General features: G+C 40.0%; 1 protein-coding gene across 1 annotated transcript in view; it reads left to right on the top strand.

Annotated features, from left to right (window-relative positions):
• The window catches only part of TMED10 (transmembrane p24 trafficking protein 10), a 31,828-nt gene extending 10,518 nt beyond the window's left edge, over positions 1-21,310 (top strand). Inside the window, exons 2-5 of the mRNA XM_008516481.2 lie at positions 6,613-6,724; positions 11,066-11,139; positions 17,611-17,737; positions 18,149-21,310. Of these exons, the coding sequence (XP_008514703.1) occupies positions 6,613-6,724; positions 11,066-11,139; positions 17,611-17,737; positions 18,149-18,270 (435 nt within the window). The 3' untranslated portion in view covers positions 18,271-21,310. The remainder of the gene's footprint in view (positions 1-6,612; positions 6,725-11,065; positions 11,140-17,610; positions 17,738-18,148) is intronic.
• Positions 21,311-22,170: the final 860 nt, after the last annotated feature.

Raw genomic sequence — 22,170 nt, 5'->3', positions numbered from 1 at the left:
AGAAGCGGAACGTGGGAACTTAACTGCTGCGCCACTCGGCCAGCCCCCTCTTGCAACTTTAGAGTAAGGCTGGAATTCTGTAAGCAGCAAGAGAGGCTAGGGTGGGGAAAGAAGTGGCAGTGCTGAGGGCAGAGAACCAGGGCACAGAGCATTCGTCTAGCTCCTTCAGGTTCTACCCCTGCAGTAGGTCAGGCGGATCGTTAAGTAGGGTCACTAAAAGTCCCCATTTGAACTGCATTTGTATCTTTAGCAAGGCCATGGTTGAAAATGGAGGGTCAAGTATTGGTCACAGTCCTTTTACAAGGACCTTCCTGATAAATTATTTTTCGTGTTTAGTTCCAGGAAAATTATCTCTGAAGATAAATTTGGGAGCTTTCATCAGGAAAGAAATTATGTGTAACCCAGCTTGTTTCTCTTTTAGTCTTTTAATCGTGGCTTCCAGAAAGCTTAGCGCCATAGTTATCGTACAGATATCATTTGCTCAGTTCAGGTTCTTGACAGCCTATTTGTTTCTTCCTCCAGGTGAACTCTATTCTCTTTTATTTCTTTTTTATTTTTCTTCTTCTTCTCCCCAAAGTCCCCCAGTACATAGTTGTGTATTCTAGTTGTGAGTGCCTCTGGTTGTGGCATGTGGGACGCCACCTCAGCGTGGCCTCATGAGCGGTGCCATGTCCACCCCCAGGATCCAAACCGGCAAAACCCTGGGCCGCTGAAGCGGAGCACGCGAACTTAACCACTTGGACACTGGCCGGCCCCTATTCTCTTTTATTTCTAATGGCTTTATTTGCCTAGTGTTTGGGCCTAAGCTAAGGATCCTTTTGAAGTAGGCAGAGTATTATCTTGAATGTTTGGTAAAGAAATGGGGGGAGGCTTCAGGAGCAGAACCTGCTCAGGAACCTGTTTTCTGGCCACTGCCTAGCATGGTCCAAGAAAATCCAATTCTAAATGAGTTTATTTTCCCAGTGTCCTGCATTCTCCCTTATTTAACAGTTTCAGTGTGAGTATTCACATATTCTTGACATCAGCTACTCTGCATATACAATTAACACTATTTTCCTACTTTTTAAGTTGTGAACTTTGGTTTGCTTTTCTTCAGAAGGTGTTATCTAGAAATAAATCTTTATTACTTCCCATTCCTTGAGGTCATATGGGCAAATTTTATGGCTTAATGTTACCTTGTTTAATTAAGAACTTTGCAGTAGATATTATGTGTTTTTTATTGTTAAAAGGGAAGAAAGAAATCCTTTAAGAGCTTGCTGTTAGAGTATGTGAAAGTGGCAGTTATTTATCACATTACCAAGGTGGTTTTCTAGTAGGATTTAAGAAGAAAAAATAAAATCTCTCAATTCTTGAGAAACCAGATGATCTTCTAAGGTGATCTGTAATGAGAACATTTTAATTAAAGGAAACCTAAAACCATCATTTCAGCCTATTAGACTTTGCCAGCTGGGGCTAGTCACTGAGCTTGGCCCAGTTTTCTATTCTCTAATTTTAGCTACCTGCTGATTTATGTAATTATATTGGGGTTAGGGCATGTGATTTTTTTTTTCTTAAGATCAATGGCTTGGCCCCTAAACAGCTGCAAAGTTATGAACTACGTGGGAAACCTGCTGATTTTCAGACAAATTCTAGGATCTGTTAGAATACCCAGCAGTCCATAAGCGCTTAATATGAAGGTTAAGCTGTCAAGTTGCCTGCCTGGATTTCCAAGTATCTGGATAAATAACCCTCATATAGTTGTGTCAGTTGAAGGTCATAGGGAGTATAGAACTACGGAGGCCTTGAGGCAATTGTGATTATTATCACACACTATTTCTGGGAGGTAAATTTCATGCTGATAAAGGTGCAGGCAGTGATGAGTCCTTGGCCTTCAGCCGCTTGTAAATCGTTTGAGTCTTTGCCCTGGAATGAATCTTTAATATGTTTTCGGATGTCACAGGAAAAAACCACCAATGCAAGTGGTTCTGCCATGACTGTAGTTCCTTAGTACAGTGTAGGAGAGGACAGTTTAAACAGTTTTTACCCCTTCTGAGTACCAGTTGGAGGTGTGAATTGTATCGGAGTCTTTCAGAAAAACATGGTAGGCTTCTTAATTCATTTTGCAAAGTACTCGATGAAGGATTTTTGCCAGTGCCTTATTAAGTTTTCTGACTGCATTTAGGCCCTTTTCTCATCCATAGATGCTCCTGTTCTTAAATTAATAATTTTTTTGAAGAACCCTTTTAATATCTTAGGAGAATACAAAGAGATCATAAGCTATTCTTCGAGGAAATAAGATGGTTGGGCAAATGTATGCCAAATCATGTAAGCCCAATTAGGTTGTTTGCCCCATGCCAGTGACCTGGCCTCTTTCCTTACCAGGGGATGTTGACATCTGTGATGACTCTTCAGTGCTGTACCCTCGATGCTCATTCCCTGCTGTCCTCTACTGGCTTCATTTACGTTGAAACATTTCTAGCAACCTGTAATCTTTTTCTTCTTCCTTTAGAATTAAAGTAGTACAGTGAGCAAATCTGGAAGCTTATTTTTATCCCAATATGTCTTGGAGAAGTTCCACATTTTCTGCAACTTTATTCGTAGGAGCCAAATCCAAATTAGAGTTTTTAGATCAGCTTGGGATGTGAAAATCTGTTATTCCTGCAGCCTCTCTTTTTGAACTTCCTCTTTTCTCTTATGAATTGTCATTGTGCTTTTAGGGGCTAGGGAGTGGGGAAGTGTAGTATCTGATGGGTGAACAGATTCTGAAGAAAGGAAGAGTGGAACCACACTGGCAACTACACCTTGCTTTGGGATTTGATTAGTTCCCAGACCTTTTTGCCCTATAGTTTGTGTATATCCCCGGTTCTAAAGCGGTCCTTTGTTATGCTTTTTGTTTTAGTTGATGATTCAGAAAAAGTTATCACAGGACCAAGAGGCCTTTAGGAATCTTCATGGCTAAATATTCCTCTGCAGATTATTTGGTTATTGCTGACTTCAAGGCCTCTCCCTGTGGATGCCTGCTAATCCCTCTGAGGTGGAGAGTGCAAACTGAACAGTGCTGCGTCCCACTTGAAAGGACTCTCAGGCTCTCTGGCTTGCGCTGCCCCAAAGAATCCATCAGATTGTTAGTCTTTCTTGGCGTCTGTGCATTCCACTTCTTTCAGACATTCCTTTTGTGAGGAGGCAACGTGGAATGTGGAGAGAGCATGGGTTGTAGACTGCTTCAAATCCACGTACACAGTTTATTAACTCTATGATCAGGGACAAGTTACTGAGTTTCCTCATCAGTAAAAAGGGGATAATAAGACTGGCCTCTAAGGGATTGTTGTGAGGCTTAAAGATTATGTGTAAAGTTTATAGCATAATTCCTTAATCCTCTTGTCCTTCCATACCACTCAGTTGCAGAACCCTAAGCCTAAATCACTTAATACTTTTCTTTGTTCCTGCATCCTGGCTGCTAGGTGTGGCTAGAAATCCAAGGTCTATGACCTCAGCTGAGACCTTGCAGTTTTTTAATGTGATTTTAGTCAGCTTTCTTCCTATCTTATGCAGAGGTCAGAAATTGGTGGCCCAGAAGCACTTGGTTCTATAGGCATCTTTTGTTTGGCCTTAAGATAGTTTTTCAAATGCTGGGATTGGTTGCAAGGATTTAAAAATTATGAGATTTCAAATAAAAGTTAAAATGTCTAGCTTCTTTTGAAAAGTTGGGTGATCTGAAAACCTGGGGTGCTGTAGCAGTTTCTCCCTTGAGACAGTCCCATCTTCTGCAGTTTGCCACTTTGTCCGCCACACCCTGTGGACTTATACTGGTCCATTAGACTCAGTTATGTTGCTCTCTTAATCTGTGGGCGTTTACTTTGTGGTCTTGTCCTGTGGGCTCTCCCTCTTTAAAATCCCTCAAATCTGTCCTCTTCTCTCTATACCCAAAGCCCTCATCGTTTATAACCTGGAGTACTGGAATAGTGTCCTAAACATCTTCTTATCTCTAGTATTGTCCCATTTGAGTCTGTTTTTACAGTATTATCAGATTCACCTTTCGAAATTGCAAATTGAATCACATTACTCTCGTTTCAAATTCTTCATTGCCTTTCCACTTTGTATTAAGTGAAACTGAAACTCCTTAGCATGGTGTTGCAGTTCTACATGTTCTCGCTGCTACCTCTCTAGCCACTTAACCTCTCTGTGCCTCAGTTTCCTCCTGTGGAACATGGGGGAAATAGTAGTTCTTACCTATAGGGTTATAGTGAAGTTTAAATTAAAATGCTTATAAAGCCTTTGGCACAGCAGTTGACACTTAGTAAGTGCTCAGTAAATATTAGCTATTAGTATTGTGATGATACCATGTTTTTGTTTTCGTTTCTGGACCCCAGGCCTTCATATTTGCCATCTTTTCTACTCCGAATTCCTTTCTCCTATCTTCAGAATTCAGCTCCTATGTCACCTTCTCCACAGTACGCTCCCTGACCCTCCGTGACCCCGTGGCACCTGTGCACACCTCTAGCAGTGAGCTTTTCATGTTGTGGTGAAGTTGTCTCATTTCTTATTCTTCTCATTTAGGCTCTAAAGCCCTTTGGAGACATGTTGACCATTGTGGATCTAGCATTTTAAATGTGTGACAAATTAATGAATGAGCATCAGCATGGTTCGTGGTAGAAGATACTTGATTAATATTACTGCTGTTATTTTTAGGGAATTTAGAAGAGGTGTGCACAGGTGCCATGGGATTATGGAGGGTCGAGGAGCATATCGTGGAGGAGGTGACGCATGAGCTGAATTCTGAAGGATGAGTTGCAATCAAGGGAAGAATAGGAATAAAGAATTCAGAGTAGAAAAGACAACAAATATGAAGGCCTGGGGTCCAGAAACAAAGACAAAAAGATGGTATTATCATAATACTAATAGGCATGAAACTTTTTTAATTAACCTGTTGACTCAAATTTGTGTAGCACTGATAGCTATTCTTTAGTTAGTATGTTTTTTCCCACAAATGAAATAACTTTATTTCTGACCATAAGTGATATGTGCCTTTGTAGAAAATTGAAAGAAAACAAAAAAGTATAAAGAAGAAATCTGGGGCTGGCTCAGTGACATGGTGGTTAAGCTCGGTGTGCTCCACTTTGGCTGTCTGAGTTCAGATACCAGGCACGCACCTACACTACTCCTCAGGCCATGCTGTGGCAGTGACCTACATGTAAAATAGAGGAAGTTGGGAACAGGTGTTAGCTGAGGGCCGCTCTTCCTCAAGCAAAAAGAGGAAGATTGGTAACGGATGTTAGCTCAGGGCCAATCTTCCTCGCCGAAAAAGAAGAAGAAATCTCACTACTCAGAAATAACTAATATTATTAAAATACTTTAAATATATGCACTTATATTTGTGCTCCTCAATTTTCATATTTAAAATCTCACCTGTAAATGAATCTTATTTTACAAACAGCATTAAAACGTCTAGTTTAATGTAATGAAGTCACTACTATTGTGTTGCACATTTCAAGCAGCTTCCTGTCTTAGGTAATGAAATTGCCTGCTGCTAAGATAGCCATGTGCTCTAGAAAAGAAGCCTGAGATCCAGTCTGTCATATTACCGTGTTATTCCCTTGCTTTATATCTGACCATTCACTTAACCAATGTATGCCACTTCGTCTGTGCTTACAGGCCATTCTCTAGGAATGCAGCAGTTTAAGTTTGGAGAACTCAAGCTAACAACCCAGAAGAAAGGAATTAATCATCTGTGGAAGCCAAGAATGTCTTTTTTAGGAGAAACTTCTTGTTTATGCCCTGTACCTCTCCCATTCCATGTGGCCATTGGCATAATTAACATGAAATTTGTGGAAATGGATCTCCCAGATGTTCCTCTCTATGCATGCCTTCTTTTCCTTTTCTCCTTGTATCTGGGGTCCCATTTCCACTCTCCCCCCCCCCCCCACCTCCACCCCATCAAGATTTGTTTTACAGAGGAAGTGTATTCTTATGCATCTTTCTCCTTTTTGTAGTATATTCTTTTGGTGATTGTCCACTTCCATTTTTGTGACATGTCTCTTTCTGGGGAGTGATACAGGTCTGCATTCTGTAAAGTGAACTTTTTCTAATAACCCCAATTTATATCAACTGTATTAACTTTTTGTTAATGGTGAGACATTCTGTAGTGGCAACAGATTTTAGCCTGCAGTGTGGGTAGGCTGTTCGAATGAATGAAGCTTGCTGTATTTAGGTTTCGTCCTCTAATCCAGTTCCTGGATTTGGGAATGGTTAGAATATAGTCATTGTAATGAGAAATATCAACTGTCTTTTTTTTTGAGGAAGATTAGCCCTGAGCTAACATCTGCCGCCAATCCTCCTCCTTTTTGCTGAGGAAGATTGGCCCTGAGCTAATATCCATGCCCATCTTTCTCTACTTTATATGTGGGATGCCTACCACAGCATGGCTTGACAAGCAGTGCGTAGGTCTGCACCCAGGATCCGAACCGGCGAACACCAGGCCACCAAAGCAGAACATGTGAACTTAACTGCTGTGCCACCAGGCTGGCCCCCTCAGCTGTATTTTATAGACAGTGGTTCTTTCCATTTCTCCAGTTTCTGCAAGTTCTCTTCCCAAGTGTTATTTGGTGCCTGTGCTTACTTACCTTTTTATTTTAGATCACAGATTCTGCTGGCCATATTCTGTACTCCAAGGAGGATGCAACCAAGGGGAAATTTGCCTTTACCACTGAAGATTATGACATGTTTGAAGTGTGTTTTGAGAGCAAGGGTAAGTAATCAGTGTTTTCCCTGAATTAAGCATCTTCTCTCAAGTTAGAGCGAGCATAAACTTTCTCTCTTGGGCCAGCAGGAAGAGGAAATGAAAACTACATTTGTTGGGGTGCACGTACATGTAAGTGAAAGTTGGCTAATGAGTGGAGTTCTTCATGTGCAGGAGTAGGCATTTCTTGAATGCTGTGATGTACTTGGCTTGAATGATAGAGTTGAGTCTGGACTAGATGCTAGAAAATATTGCAATTATATGCTAGTGACACGTTTTCTCAGGGATTACAAGTAGGATCTGTCTGACAGATAAGATATGGTAAAGTCAGAAGCAGTTTTGGTCTCCAGAGCACTTGTTACTTCCTAGTGCTAATACCTTTCTGTGGCTTCTTCTGTGCATCTCAAGGCCAAGATCCCATAGGAGCTTGTAGGCTGATTACCTGATGGCTTCTCTGCTCAGTGGTGGGTAAGAAAGCAGATTCCTTTTCACTCCCTATTCTTTGGCTTCAGGAACACTAGACTCTAAAAGCTATATGAATGTATGTTTGTTATATTAGTTGGGACCCTCTTGGGCTGCAAGACATAAAAACATAAACTGGCTTGAAGATAAGGAGCATTTGATTCCCTGAACCTGGAAGTCTGCATTGTGGGGCTGACCTGAGGCAGGGCCGCATCTTGGGGTTTTAACAGTATCATTGGAACCTTACTTCTCTTTTAGTGCTTCCTTTCCTTGCTTCCATTTGACTTTATTTTCAGACATTTTCCATATGGTAGCAAAAGGACTCCTGGCAATTATACCTTTATAGAATGTTCAAAACATGATCCTAGAAGAAGGGCAAGCACCTTTGCCAGTAGATTCTCAAGAATAGCACATCAACCTAGCTGCTTTCAACAGTTAACCAAGAATAGACTCCTGTGTACTGGGGGGATTTGGGGAGGAAAAGCGAAAAAGAAAAAAAAGAATTGACTCCCTTGATCTAAAGTGCGTCAGTTATTTAGCCTAAAAGCTAAGGGAGTTCACCTGAAGTAAATGGAATAATAGATTAAGAATAGAAAATTATGGGGGCCCGCCCTGTGGCCAGGTGGGTAAGTTCACACACACTGCTTCAGCGGCCCAGGGTTTTGCCGGTTTGGATCCTGGGCGTGGACATGGCACAGCTCATCAAGCCATGCTGTGGCGGCGTCCCACATGCCATATCTAGAAGGACCCACAACTAAAAATATCCGACTGTGTACTCAGGGGGTTTGGGGAGAAAAGGGAAAAATAAAATCTTTAAAAAAAAAAAAAATAGAAAATTAAAGGTCTTTTTTTTTTTTTTTTAAAGATTTTTAATTTTTTTTCCTTTTACTCCCCAAAGCCCCGCAGTACATAGTTGCATATTCTTCGTTGTGGGTCCTTCTGGTTGTGGCATGTGGGACACTGCCTCAGCGTGGTTTGATGAGCGGTGCCATGTCCGCGCCCAGGATTCGAACCAATGAAACACTGGGTCGCCTGCAGCAGAGCGCACGAACTTAACCACTCGGCCATGGGGCCAGCCCGTAAAGGTCTTTAATAGTGATTTCATGACTGATATCCTTCTCTTTGCCCCAACCCTTGCCGGTTCCAGGATGTCTCCACACTCTTTTAGACATTTCCACATGGTTGTGCCACTCTTACCTTAAAACCAAGATGTCTAAGACTGTATCCATGAGCTTCTTTTTCTAACTAGTTTCCCTCACTGTTACCACTGTCCTTGCAGTTACTTGGGCTTGCTCACATTTTTGAAATTATTTTTGTCTTTTCCAGTCTGTCATCAAGTTACGCTAGATACTTCTTTCAAAATATCCTTGTATCTGTCACCACACAAATCTGAACTCTAATCTTTTAAATTATGGATTATGTCATTAGCCCTCTAACTGATACTCCTGCTTTTTCTTTTTTTTTAAAGATTTTATTTTTCCTTTTTCTCCCCAAAGCCCCGCAGTACATAGTTGTATATTTTTAGCTGTGGATCCTAGTTGTGGCATGTGGGTGCCGCCTCAGCATGGCCTGATGAGCGGTGCCATGTCCGCACCCAGGATCCGAACCGGCGAAACCCTGGGCCACCAAAGCGGAGCACGCTAACTTAACCGCTCAGCCACGGGGCCGGCCACCCCCGTGCTTTTAATATATCCAAATGCTGCTACCAGATTTATCTCCTAAGATACATCTTTCATCATGTCAGTCCTTTTTCAGAAGCTTTCCTTTCTCTGTAGTGGTAGTAATGTTCCTGTTCTATAGGATGAAACCCAAAATTAGAATTTTCGAGCTGAAAGGGACTTTAGGCATCGTACCATTTAATGGTCTTTATACTCTCGCTCTTGCTTTATCTTTCACTACTCATTAGGCCCCAGCCAGTCTGGTCTGCTTTGCCCTCTAAACCTGTCATATTTATTCATTTGCTGCAATGCTGTCTTCCCATATAAACATGAGTTTATCCTTAGTTCTTTTGGAGTACTTCCCTCAACCATTCTAGCCTGCTCAATTTCTTAATCAATTGATTGCTTGATTGAGCAAATATATATTAAGTGCCCTTATATGCCAAGCATTGTACTAGGTATTTGGGATATAGCAGTGAATAAAACAGAAGTCTCTGCTCTCATGGAACTTACATTTTCATTGGAGCAAACAGACAATAAACAAATATGTCAGGTGGTAATGAGGACTTTGGAGAAAAAGCAAACACCTTGAGATGCTGAGCGTGCCTCAGAAACAACAAGGAGGTTAACGTGGCTATCTCTAAATGGAGCATCACTTACTGATTGGATTATTTATTTAGGCATTTGAATGTATTTATATCACTCACACACACAGCCTTCTGTTGTTTAAATGTGTCATATATATATGTCTTACATTCCCAATTTTAAACTCTTTGAAGATAGAGATTATCTTTTATTCTGAATTTCTTATATGCTGTTGGTGTGCATGTAGATGCCTAGGAACTAATTTAAAAATATATATGTATATATGTGTATAAATATATAACACACGTTATAGTCAGAACTCAGTTTCTAGTTTCATTTGTGTTCTGTTTATGATATGGAGACCTGATACCTTCTAGTCTTTGGAGCACCTTTTAAAAGACTGTCTATTTGCCTGGCAAATGCAGAGAGAAATTACTGAAGGGTCTTTTTATAAAGGAGATCCTTTAGGACCATGATGTCACCTAAGGGGATAGGCCAGCTGTTCTATGCAAGAGACTGTATGGTCTGGACTCAGACCAGTCAGAGGTCTGTGGTTTTGTGGTTTCACTTGTGTTTAAATAATGCTAATACTGTGCTATAGCAAACAGAAAGATAGTGGAGAGAGTCTGTTAGGAAGAGACTATCTTGATCGTTTGGACCAGGTTGGTGTGTGAGCTGCTTGGATTTCACAACTTTTTAAATGAGGAAGGAGAAGCAAAAATTTGCATAGCATCTCTTATGGGCAATGCTATGATCAGGATTACACATTGGATTTGGGAGGAGACCTCTCTGGGTGCTATTTTTATTTTTATTTTTTGGAGACTTACTGGTCTAATGCTTAGAAAGTATCTGTGAGTTGTCTTAGTTTCTTAATCCTACCTATTCTGTCTTATTTAAATTGCTTTCAAATTGATCTTTCTAGTCTGTCCAAAAAATGTAAACATTGCTCTGTTGACTCTACTATTCCAAAGAGATATTTCTTTCTAAGAAGCATCCCTGAGAATTGTACTCTTATTAAGTTTTTTCTTGTGCTCTTCTCTTTTAAGGATTTTGTGGGAATAGTCATATAGCATTTTATTTGCCTATTGACCAAAATGTTTGAATTAAAGTGGAATATTAGATAAATCCTGTGTTCTTTTCAATATTCTTGTTTGTGTTAAGTAAATCCAAGCTTAGCCTGTACCCAGTAGTCCTTCTCTCAGAATTTGACAGGGCAGCCTTTTCAGATGTGGAAGTGTACTTTTTCAGCTTAAGTTGGTATCCACAGCCTATTGGTCTATATGCCACTCCATCTTATACCGTTTTGACTTTTGAGTTTTATTTCCTAATCCAGTAAGGCTGTTTTTCCTTCTCCTATTCTCTTCCTCTGTAGTACCAGCTGCAGTATCTTGTGTCCTGCCTGCTCAGAGATGTTTGCCAGCAGCATGTTCTTGTTGCTTTCCGGCACCCCACACAGATAGAGGCTTTGTCTGGAATGCTTGTGATTTTAGCCAGAGCCAGGAATTTTCTGCAGCTGAGTAGCGGGAGGAGTTGCGGCTGTTTCCCTCTATTGAGAGAGTAGGGGTTAGGGAGAGGGAGGGTGGGTGGGTGATTTCCCGGAATTTTAAATATTCCGCACAATGAAGCCTTTGATTTTTTTTCTCAGGAACAGGGCGGATACCTGACCAACTCGTGATCCTAGACATGAAGCATGGAGTAGAGGCAAAAAATTATGAAGAGGTATGTCCTGCTGTGACAGCCAGAGGAGGCAGTGGCACGCTGTGCTATGAGCTTTCTGTGACCTAGTCAAGCCAACCAGCTGTGCTTTTCCCAGAAGACTGGTTTTTCTCAGCAGTCATGTGACAACCAACTACAATCTTATTGATATAAAAAGTTGTATTAACAACTTTGAACAATAATTCTTACTGTGCTGTCAGCCAAATGACTGAACCAACCATCCCATAGAAATACGGGTGTGATAAAACACTCAAACATATGCATTAGTTCTCCTGAGACAGACACCAGATAGAGACATATTTATAATTTTTAAAAGCTGGAATTCATTTATATGTTAATGTCCAAGGTTAAGAAAAATGATTTGTTTTTAATTCCTAAGGCTTTTATTCCCAGACTGACAGGTATATAGGGCATGGATTCACTGCTGTTTAGACTAGAATATTTGTGCTGTCTTTGAGACACACAATAGTCAAAAGTAGCTTTTAGTTAAAATAATTTCAGACTTTTAAGGAAGAGAGCAAGATGGAAGAAGAAACTGTAAGAGACTAGGGACAGTGATAATGAATAGTAATTTTTGCTGACAGGAAGTAGTGTAGAGAATAAAAAGTGACATTTAGGTGGTGGGGAGGTGGAGGTGTGCGTAGAATAAGGGGAAGGAGGACTGAGCCTTTTTCGTCTCTATTATGAGAGACTTGGGGGCAGTGCAAAATGGTTTTTCAAATGAAGAGCACCTTTGAAAAACCACAAGAACTGTTTAAGACTAGAGGATTCATCTTTGCAGAAAGATGAGTATTTTTACCCAGATCAGTCTTTTTACAACAGTACCTGAGGCTGTGAAGAGTAGATGGGGTACAGGAAACGTAAATGGCTTTTGAAGAATGTAAACTAAATAAACAAAGGAAAGTTGTTTCAAGTGATTTAAGAGAATTTTCTAGAAATGACGGGACAGGAGAAGTTGCTCTTTCTTCATTCAGGACTGGGAAGGGAAATATCCTAAAATGGAAAAAGACTGGAAGTGACTGGCTAATTGCACAAGAAAGTACTAGTACAACAATTGCAGCTCTTCAGGTCTTTCCTCTTTTTCCTAGTTCAAGTGTTCAGTTGAACAAAACTGGCTTGAGTTATTTGTAACAGGCAATAAACAGGAGCAAGTGACATAGTAGTGAACGGAAGACTATTCCTGGTAGAGACTTTGATTTACAAGGAGCCTCTTTATTTGATGCACTTAAGAGTAAACTGAAAAATGCTTTTAAACTTTCATGATTCATAAGAATCCTAATTATATTTAAATAAGATAATGTCGGGCCGGCCCAGTGGTGTAGTGGTTAAGTTCATGTGCTCCGCTTCTGTGGCTGGGGTTCACGGGTTTGGATCCTGGGTGCGGACCTACACACTGCTCATCAGTACCTACAAAATAGAAGAAGATTGCCACAGGTGTTAGCTCAGGGACAATCTTCCTCAAGTGAAAAGAGGAAGATTGGCAGTGGATGTTAGTTCAGGGTCAATCTTCCTCACCTAAATAAATAACGAAGCGAGGAAGTGAGTGAGTGAGTAAGTAAGATTATGTTAAAGTGCTATTGTAAGGTATAAAACACTAAGAAAAATGTAGTTGTTTTGAGGTGAATCAGTAAAATGATTTTCAGTTTTTCATTACTGCTGCGATATTCTCAACTTCAGTCCATCCTCTAAGCAAGCATTCATTGAATTCCTACTATGTGGAATGTTACCAGTTGTAGCTTTTTTCCCCTAATATGATCACTATATTAAGGGATATGTATTAAATATAAGTAGCAGGGCTCTTGATTAGACATTAGACATAGCTTGTTCTCCTCAAACAGATGGGATTGTGAGTTTACATATAGAATGATGTGGACATGACTGTCATATAGCATTTTAGAACTCCTATATTTCCTGCAATTTCCGTCATCCTTAGACTTTGTTAACATCGGGAAAGGATTTTTATCTTTCCTGACCTTTTGCTTAACCCAACAGGGGAATCCCTAGCAGAAAGGAAACCACGGTGCTTCCTTTGCCTGCTTCCTGCTTCAGAAGTCTGGCACGTCCTAAGCTTTGCTTTACGCACATGGTTACAACAGCGCTAAATTCTGTTTCTTAACCAAGAAGCTCCTCCCACTACTTTCTTTGGCGACCTAACCCTTTTCCCCTCCAAAAAAGCAGACTGAATTGAGACAGAGGAGGAGAAGTGGTTATGACACAGGCCAAAGACGAGTCTTTTTCTCAGCCTATGTCTAGGCTCCCTTGAACCTTGCCTTGAAACAGCTGATAGTTGTCTCTGGGCTAATGCCTGTGACAAGAACATGGATAATAGAAGCACTTGTTCCCTGGTAATTACCAGACAGCACTGAGTATATGTAGAGGTTTTGAGGTATTTAATTTCAGGCCCTTGAGATAATGGAGAGACTTTATCTCCTGAGGATTTTGGCTCTTTGGCATCAGTATTTAGATTCAGGAAAATGGCACGTTTGTTTAATTTTCGTCGCATCCAATGTATCTTTCTCACATTTGTGGGCTTCATAATTCTGAAATCCCGTGTGGTCCTGTAAAATTCAGTAGTAATCAGTATCTTAATAGCTGGGCAGAGTACCACACTACCTCCTAAATTGTTATGGAGGATTTAATTAGTTAATGCATGTGGAATTGCTTGTAAACACAATACAAATGCAGGGGGATATTATTTGGAAGACAGAAGGGTAGCCACATTGTAAAGAAGCAGAGAGTCTTGTAGTTTGAATTCTTTAAAGAGAAAGAATGCTTGTGTCCTCAGAAGTAAAGCAACTTTGACTCCCTCTGTCGTATTTGAAGGACCTCTCAGCACTATCTTTTGCCTGTCAGAGGCGGGCATCTTTGTAGAATCAATCTGTGAAGCGAACCATTTCTTTTGAGTTTGAGGTCTGTGAACTAGAGCAGCTGTTTGCAGGGACTTACCATCTAATGTTGCAGTTGTGAGAATGGAGACAATTGCTGTCCCACAAAGGAGCAGCTATCTGACGCATCCTCTAACTCATGGGCTTTGTATGTCCCGACTTGCTGTGGATCTCAGCATCTTCAGCACAACGAAAAATCCCATTTTGCCTAGAGTTCTATTAGTCTGTCATTTGCTATCAACAGATACACCGAAAACACAGTTACCTGGTTGGAGCAACAGCTGAAGACTTTCCAAAAGTTTTATTTCTCGGAATGCCTTCGGGAAGGAGGAACTCGGGTTCTATATACTAGTCCAAAGTCCCATTCATGACATAAGTGAAATGAACTAACATGGGTAAGGCACCTGACACATAGTTGGTCAGTTCAGTAGATTTTAGCTCCCTTCTCCTACTCTTTCTGGAAACTGCCAAATGGCTATGACAGAGTAAATGAGATGTTGCTAAATTTCATTTAGCCTTAAGATTGGCAGTGTTACCTGGACTTATTTTGGCACACTGTTGACCTTTTGAGCTTCTGTGAAGAGAGCTGTGATTCACATACCCCTACACAAATAGACTTGTCCTTGGCTGTAGGTCTGTCTGCTTTATCGTGATTGCGTTAGACTAGATGGTCTCCACTTTTGTTGTGGTGCTTCTCAAATATGCAGGGGCTGTGATGAGTGGTGTGGAGGTAACAAAGTAATTTGACTGAGTTTGGCTTACCACAAGAAGCTTTTCTCTTGAGTCTCAGTGTTCCACCAAGGAAAAGAATCGAGTGGTTCTCTAGAGGCTGGATTCACATGCATTTTAAGAAGCAGTTTTTCAGAATTAACACCTTTCCTTGGTACGATTACATATAACTCCGAACTCTTTAGATTCAAATCATCATTAGAGGAGTGGAAGATTTGGATATAGTTTAAGAAGAGTAATTTTACAGTTATTTTGGAGGTGTGTAGATATGCAAGGAAAGGCTTTATAACTTTTAGGTTTTATAGACAGTACCTACTTTACAGATGAGAGTGATAGATACTGTGGTAGAGAAGACTTTCTCCTAGGCAGTGGGCCTTGTGAAAATGAATTCTGAGTGAAGGTAGATGCAGAGTGCTCTTACCATGCAGGAAGCACTTGCTTCAGGGGGCCAGCGGCACTTACTGTCTGCTATGAGAAAGTTGGCTCCATTGAAGAAGGCATAGAGTGGGCATAACAGTTAGAAGTGTTCACCGTATGTCGGGTGTGTGGGACTATACAAAGTGCATAGCGTTTTAAGTTTCTTGAGTTCAAGGGCCATATTGGTGGAGGAACAATAAAAATTAAAACGATGTGTGATGGAGTGTTAATTGTGTGGCACAGTCTAAGTGCTGTAGGGCTTTAGGGAAGATGGAATCAGCGTGGATAGGAGTGGTTAAAGGAGGCTTCATGGTTAAGGCTTGAGAGGTAGGATTTATATACACACTTGCATTACAGCAGAGCTTTAAGGTTTGATGCTGAAAAAATGCTTTGGGGACCCTGGGGAGGGAGTCGAGACCATGGTTCTGCTAGTCTTGGTCTTCCACCCAAAGGACTGAGTAACTTCATGGACTCTTCAGTTTCCTCATTTGTAAAATAAAATGAAGTCCCTTGTAGTTCTAATACTCGTTGATTATTTAACAGCTAAATGCAGCCTGCAAGGGGAATGCCACCCCCTAGCGGAGGTCCTGTGGTACACATTGTCAGATAGGCTTTGCTTTTATCAAGCTGTTGGCAAAACACATTTTTCCAGCCATGGAAGAGAGTAGACTAGAAGAATATGGCCTGCCTTCGTGAAACGTGTATAATTTCACATTCTTACAGATACTTTGAATGTTAAGTCAGATGTTTAGAAGAACAGAACAACAGGCAGCAGGGGTCTTGATAGAGGTTTTCTTGTCAGCTTTTTGTAGTATGATATAAAGTCTTGATGATACTCACCAAATGCTTAGTCCTGGGAAAGTGAAGAGGGTCTTCCTGAGAATACGTAGGATAATTTGTTTTAAAATTTTACTCTTTTTTTCAGGAAGATTAGCCCTGAGCTAACCACTGCCAAACCTCCTCTTTTTGCTGAGGAAGACTGGCCCTGAGCTAACATCCGTGCCCATCTTCCTCTGCTTTATATGTGGGACGCCTACCACAGCATGGCTTTTGCCAAGCGGTGCCATGTCCGCACCCAGGATCCGAACCGGTGAACCCCAGGCCACCAAAACTTAACCGCTGCAAACTTAACCGCTGGGCCACTGGGCCAACCCCGTAAAATTTTACTCTATTAGTCTGTAAAAATTAGAATAATAGCAGTATGAAACCTAGGAAGTGTGATAAATTGGACAACTTACCCAGATCCTTGTGGCCAAATATAGCTCGTTTACTTCACCTTTGATGCAGAAAAATTAAGTGTAGTCAACTGGTTTTCTTCATCGAATTTTTAGTGCTTACAGAATAAAATCTAAACTCAGATTTGGATTCCAGTCCCAGCTCCACCAAGCTCTGAGACCTTGGACAGGTTATTTAACACTCTAAGCCTAATTTCCTCATCTGAAAAATTTAGGGATAATAATATTCACCTTATATAGGGTTATGAGGATTAAGTGAGATTACAAGATACAAAATACATATCACATTCTAGGTATATACTAATAGGTCTAATTCATTATGCTACCTTCTTCATCTTCTTCCTCAGTTTAGCTCTAGCCTACCTTTTGACACTTCATTTGCTATTACCCACCACCTTCCCCCAAACGTGTGTGTTGACACATTAGTGTGTGCACGCGCATGCACGTCAGTCTGCTTATGACTAGACTACTCATGGTCTTCTAAACACGGCCTGCACTTTCTTCCCATCATGTTTTGGTTTGCAAGTTCCCCTCAGCCTTGAATGTCTTTCTCTCATCTCTTTCAAAATCCTGCGCAACCTGTGAGACCTAACTCACCCACTTCGTGTTCAGCTTATAACTTCCAACTATAATTAATCTCGTGCTACTTTCTTTCTATTCCACTTTTAATGTGTACCTTCGTTGTAAAAGTTACTACATAATGCCTTATATTATGGTTATAGCTGCTTATGTGAGTCTCCCCACCAGGCTGTGAGCTTCTTAGGAGCAGAGATCATAACTGATCTTAGTGCCTTGTACATAGTGAGCACTCAAAAAAGCATTGTTGTAAGAGTATTAAAGTGTTAAAAAAAAAAACACTTATTCTAAGAGTATTTGTTTATTTCTTAGACATGAGTGGAAGGGCAAAGTGAAGTGATTTATTAAAGTCAGAAATATTGGGAAAATAGTATGTCTTACTTTACAGCCTACCATATTAAAGTACTTGTAAGGAGGTTTTAATCAAAATTAAAGTATTAAAAAAGTGTGAGATGGAAATATATAAACAGTTTGTAGGGAAGGGGAGAAGCCCAGATTTTAAAATATGTTGTAGTAATGACAGAAGAGATTTTAATTTTGGTGAAAGTTTTTGAAAGACTCCTCTTTTGTCTTTTGTTCTTGACCAGAGCAGTTTTTTCAGGAAGCGGGTTCATAAGTCCTTTCTTTTTCAGATTGCAAAAGTTGAGAAGCTCAAACCTTTAGAGGTAGAGTTACGACGCCTAGAAGACCTTTCAGAGTCTATCGTGAATGATTTTGCCTACATGAAGAAGCGAGAGGAAGAGATGCGGGACACCAATGGTGAGAGGAAGGCGGCTTTTGTTTCTCAATAAGTGAACCAATAGGAGACAGATTCCCAAACTTTAAATTCTGGTGTACCCTTTTCTCAGTTTGCTGAAGGGAGGTTGTATGGAAGGATAATTGCTTACTTCGGTGTTGTTGCTGCTACAGGTAAATGAGCCTGGTTAGATTTCAAGGGAATAGAAATTTCTTCTGTGAGACACAGTTAGCTTTTAGTGTATCAAATTGATAGTACTAATCTTTGTAATTTTTAACATTTATATATAGAATAATGAAAATTTAAGAAAAAACTATCTGAAATTCTACTGTTAGGCCTAGGAATAGAGTGAAGTTAATTGCCTTTTCCGCCTGGCAGTTGGTTAGCCTGCTGTGCCTCACTTCATTACATTTACAATGCTTTTGTGTTTTTAGAGTCAACGAACACTCGGGTCCTGTACTTCAGCATCTTTTCAATGTTCTGCCTCATTGGACTAGCCACCTGGCAGGTCTTCTACCTGCGTCGCTTCTTCAAGGCCAAGAAGTTGATTGAGTAATCAGGCCCAGTCTCCTCCCACCTGTCTCAGCCAGCAGAACATCTCTGGGACATGCCTGGCCTAAGACATCCTACCAACTGCACCATCAAGGCATGTTGGAACTTGCTTGCCAGAACTGATCTCTTTTGGTGTGGGAGGACATGGGTTACCACCTACACCCAGCAAGTCAGTGAGGACTTCTTTTTAACTTGGTAGGATTTGAACTGGTTTTGCAACAATGGGACATTATTAGAGTCACCTATGACAAAAAATAGGGGTTACCTAGATAATGCCAAAGCCAGCATTTGTACTGGGTTTCCTCATATGATCTGTTTGAACCATGTTTTCTTTTCTTCTCCCACTTGCTCACCAGCTTGGGCTTCCACTCTAGTTCCTTTATCGAGATTTGTGTGACCATGTTGAACTGTTTCATTCTGATTGTCCTCTTTGGATTTCCATGTGCAAACATCCCTAACTTTCTCTTGACCCTTAGTTGAAGTGTTTAGGTGGCTTCTGGTGATATCCTTTCATAATTTTATGTCGCTTAAAAGGGTGATGGATGTGACACCTCATAGAAGTGAGCTCTGAACTCTAGATAAAATTAAAAGAAATTTCATTTCTTTTAAAAGAAATTAAAAGAAAATTAAAATTTCATTTTAGAGAATTAAAATATTTGTGCTCAACTGCTTGATCTTTTTTCTTTTTGTGTAATTGTGTTTAGTTCTATGCAATTTTATCACGTGTAGATTTGTGTGACCACCACAGCAAGGTGCGGAACAGTTCCATCACACAGATCCCTTGTGCTCCCCTTTTACAGCCACAGCCACAGCCACCTCCCTTCTTTACCACCAAGCCCCATCCTCTGGCAACCACTCATCTGTTCTCCATCTCTAATTTTGCCATTTCAAGAATGTCATATAAATGGAATCATATAGTATGTAACCTTTGAGATTGACTTTTTTCACTCAGCATAATTCCCTTGAAATCCATTCAAGTTGTTGCATGTATCAAGAGTTTGTTCCTTTTTCTTGCTCAGTAGTATTTCGTGGTATGGATGTACCAGTTTTTTTTAACCATTCACCTACTGAAGGACATTGGGGTTGTTTTCAGTTTTGGGCCATTAATAATAAAGCTATTGTTAACATTCATGAACAGGTTTTTATGTGAACATAAATTTTCATTTGTCTGCAATAATTGCCCAAGAGGGCAATTGCTAGGTTCCATGGTAAGCACGTGTTCATTTTTGTAAGAAACTGCTACTCTTTTTCCAGAGTGACTGTGCCATTTTATGTTCCCACTAGAAATGTATGACCAATCCAGTTTCTCTGCATCCTCACCAGTATTTGCTATATTATTATTTTTTTAGTCATTCTGATAGGTGAGTATAATGATACCTCATGGTTTTAATTTGCATTTTCCTAATGGCTAGTAATGTTGACTATCTTTTCATGTGCTTATTTGCCATCTGTATATCTTCCGCAGTGAAATACCTGTTCGTGTCCTTTGCCCGTTTTCTTATTAGATTGTATGTTCTTTTTACTGTTGAGTTTTGAGAGTTCCTTATATATCCTAGGTACAAGTCCTTTGTCAGATATGTTGCTGCTTGAATTTGTAACATAACTTCTATCAAGGAAAAAATAAGTAAAACTTAAGTCATCTTACATGGCCAGTCACTGACTTAATTCCATCTAGTCCTTATGTATTCCATCTAGAAAATTAAGACATATGAGGTATAAAAAATAACACATCTGGGAGGATCATGAATGGACTAAATACTTGAAAATACATGTTGTGAAAGCAAAGCCAAGAATTGCTGTGGGAATTGGCGGTGCCTAAAGGCTAATACTAATGTAAATAAGAGAAAGTGTGGATACAAATGACCATGTTTGTTAAACAGTTAGGAAAAATACTATCACGAAACTTTCCCAGTTCTCCCAGGAAAGTGGGTAGAAGTTTGTCCTTTCTGTAATCTCTTTTTTAACCCTGCTGACTGTTAGAGGGCTTGGCTAATTGCAGTGCAAGAATTATAGGATTTAGGGCCATGCAGCTTGCAGTTAAGCAGCACTTCAGAGTTAACAGAGAACACTGCTGTGATGACCTGGATAAAGTACAAAGGTGGAAGAGGGAGTGAGTTATGTTGTTAAAATCTCAGGCTGTTCTGTTAATGTTTCACCTCCTGGGAACCCAAAAGCCTTTTTTCCCCTTTATTTTGACTCCCTGTATGAATTCCTCTGGTGTGGCATGAAAGTGGTTCTTTCATTAATTTGTGCAACACTGCCATCTGCTGTTAAGAACTGATAGGTACTGTTCTGAGAACCAGGCAGCTGAATCCTCGCCCTAGGGGCAGCAGATGTTGAGCAGGCCTATCTGTGGGATTACCTATACTAACCGACAGAGGATGCATCCAAGTAGGGAAAAGAATAACCAAATTTGTGCGTTAAGTTCTATCCTTAGATGTTTAAAGGTGAAATTCTAATCTGTACCATTTAGCCTAACAAGATATGCTTTCATATTTCTGATTGGTGCCTTTCCACTTTTTAGCAGCAATGAAAGCCACTTAGTTGGTTATAGTCTTCTGTTCTGACAACATGTCAAGAAGATAGGACAGGACAATATTTTATTTTGCTGATGTTTTCGTTCCCAAATGTGACTTTGTGAAACTGAAATTCTTTCATGTCCTTTCCCTTTCACTCATGCCAAAACAACCAGCTCGGACATTTGTGTTTTTGGTTTAAAGTTCATTGATATTACACCTTGATTTATCTAAAAGTTAAAATTATTTGCCTTGATAAAAGGCTAGTGCAAGAGCAAATCAGCTTTAAAAACGAGGATGTTATCTGCTTTCCTTCATTTTTGAGCCTGTTATTCGACACCATCTGTGTAATATAGATGAGAATGATCCGGTTTAAGTAAGTTTTGTTATACCATTGTCATAAACCCCATCATAAGCCGTTTTTCTGTTTAATGGAAAGAGGCATGTGGATTTATACGGATTCACTTGTAAGTGTTGGATTGGGAATTTTTTGTGTAAATTTTCTCAAATAAAGGCTAGCAGAAACCATTTTAGGTGTATTTTTCTGTTACTCTTGAGTACCTCTTTGTCTGGATTGGTAATAATCCCTGCATATTCCTCAGTTTTAAAGCATGGCAAATTATATGTGATGAAATAGAGAAAAAACATTGTTGTCCATAATTTACGCCAGATGGATAAAGTTTATGTGAGCTAGTAAAAGTTTATTATATTTTATATGTAAATATGTAAATTATACAAGATGTATTTAAAAATAATGATGCTTAATTATACATCTTCAGAAAGACCAAATAGGGTTCTGTAAGCCAGGCACTCTCTGTCAGCATCTCTCTTTTGGAAATTGCTATTGGAATTATTCCCACAGAGGATCTCCCTTGCCCTCCATCCTTAAAATACCCCTCCCAAGTTAGAACCCCTCAGGACTTGCTTTTTTGGCCCATCACATCTATGCAAAACCCTATCCCAGCAGCTGAAGGTGATGGGGTGAACCCCATCTCCTTTTACTTGTGGTTGAACATTTTTCATAAAGCCTCTTTCCAAGAGTCAACTTCAAGTGCTTTGCACATTCACTGGCTAGCCTCTTATTTACCCCCTACCTCCATTTCCCCCAAAAAACATAATAAATTTGTCAGTGACTCTATAGTCTATAAAGTAGTGGTTCCCAGTATTTGAGTATAAATATTTTAACATCGAAAACTTCTTATTTCTCACTTATGTTTTACTTTTAGAGGACATAAATAATGAATTCAAAACTTATAACTAAATTTAATAGTCTCAACAGTATCACATTCGTACCAAATGGTAGTACATCTTCTGCAAATTATTCAGTCTGTTGCAGTGGCGTCCCACATAACATGAGTCCCATGTATAATTTTAAATTTTCTAGCACC

Source organism: Equus przewalskii, chromosome 25, assembly GCF_037783145.1.
Source record: "Equus przewalskii isolate Varuska chromosome 25, EquPr2, whole genome shotgun sequence".
Taxonomy (NCBI): Eukaryota; Metazoa; Chordata; class Mammalia; order Perissodactyla; family Equidae; genus Equus; species Equus przewalskii.
This window is presented reverse-complemented; position numbering and strand designations above follow the sequence as displayed.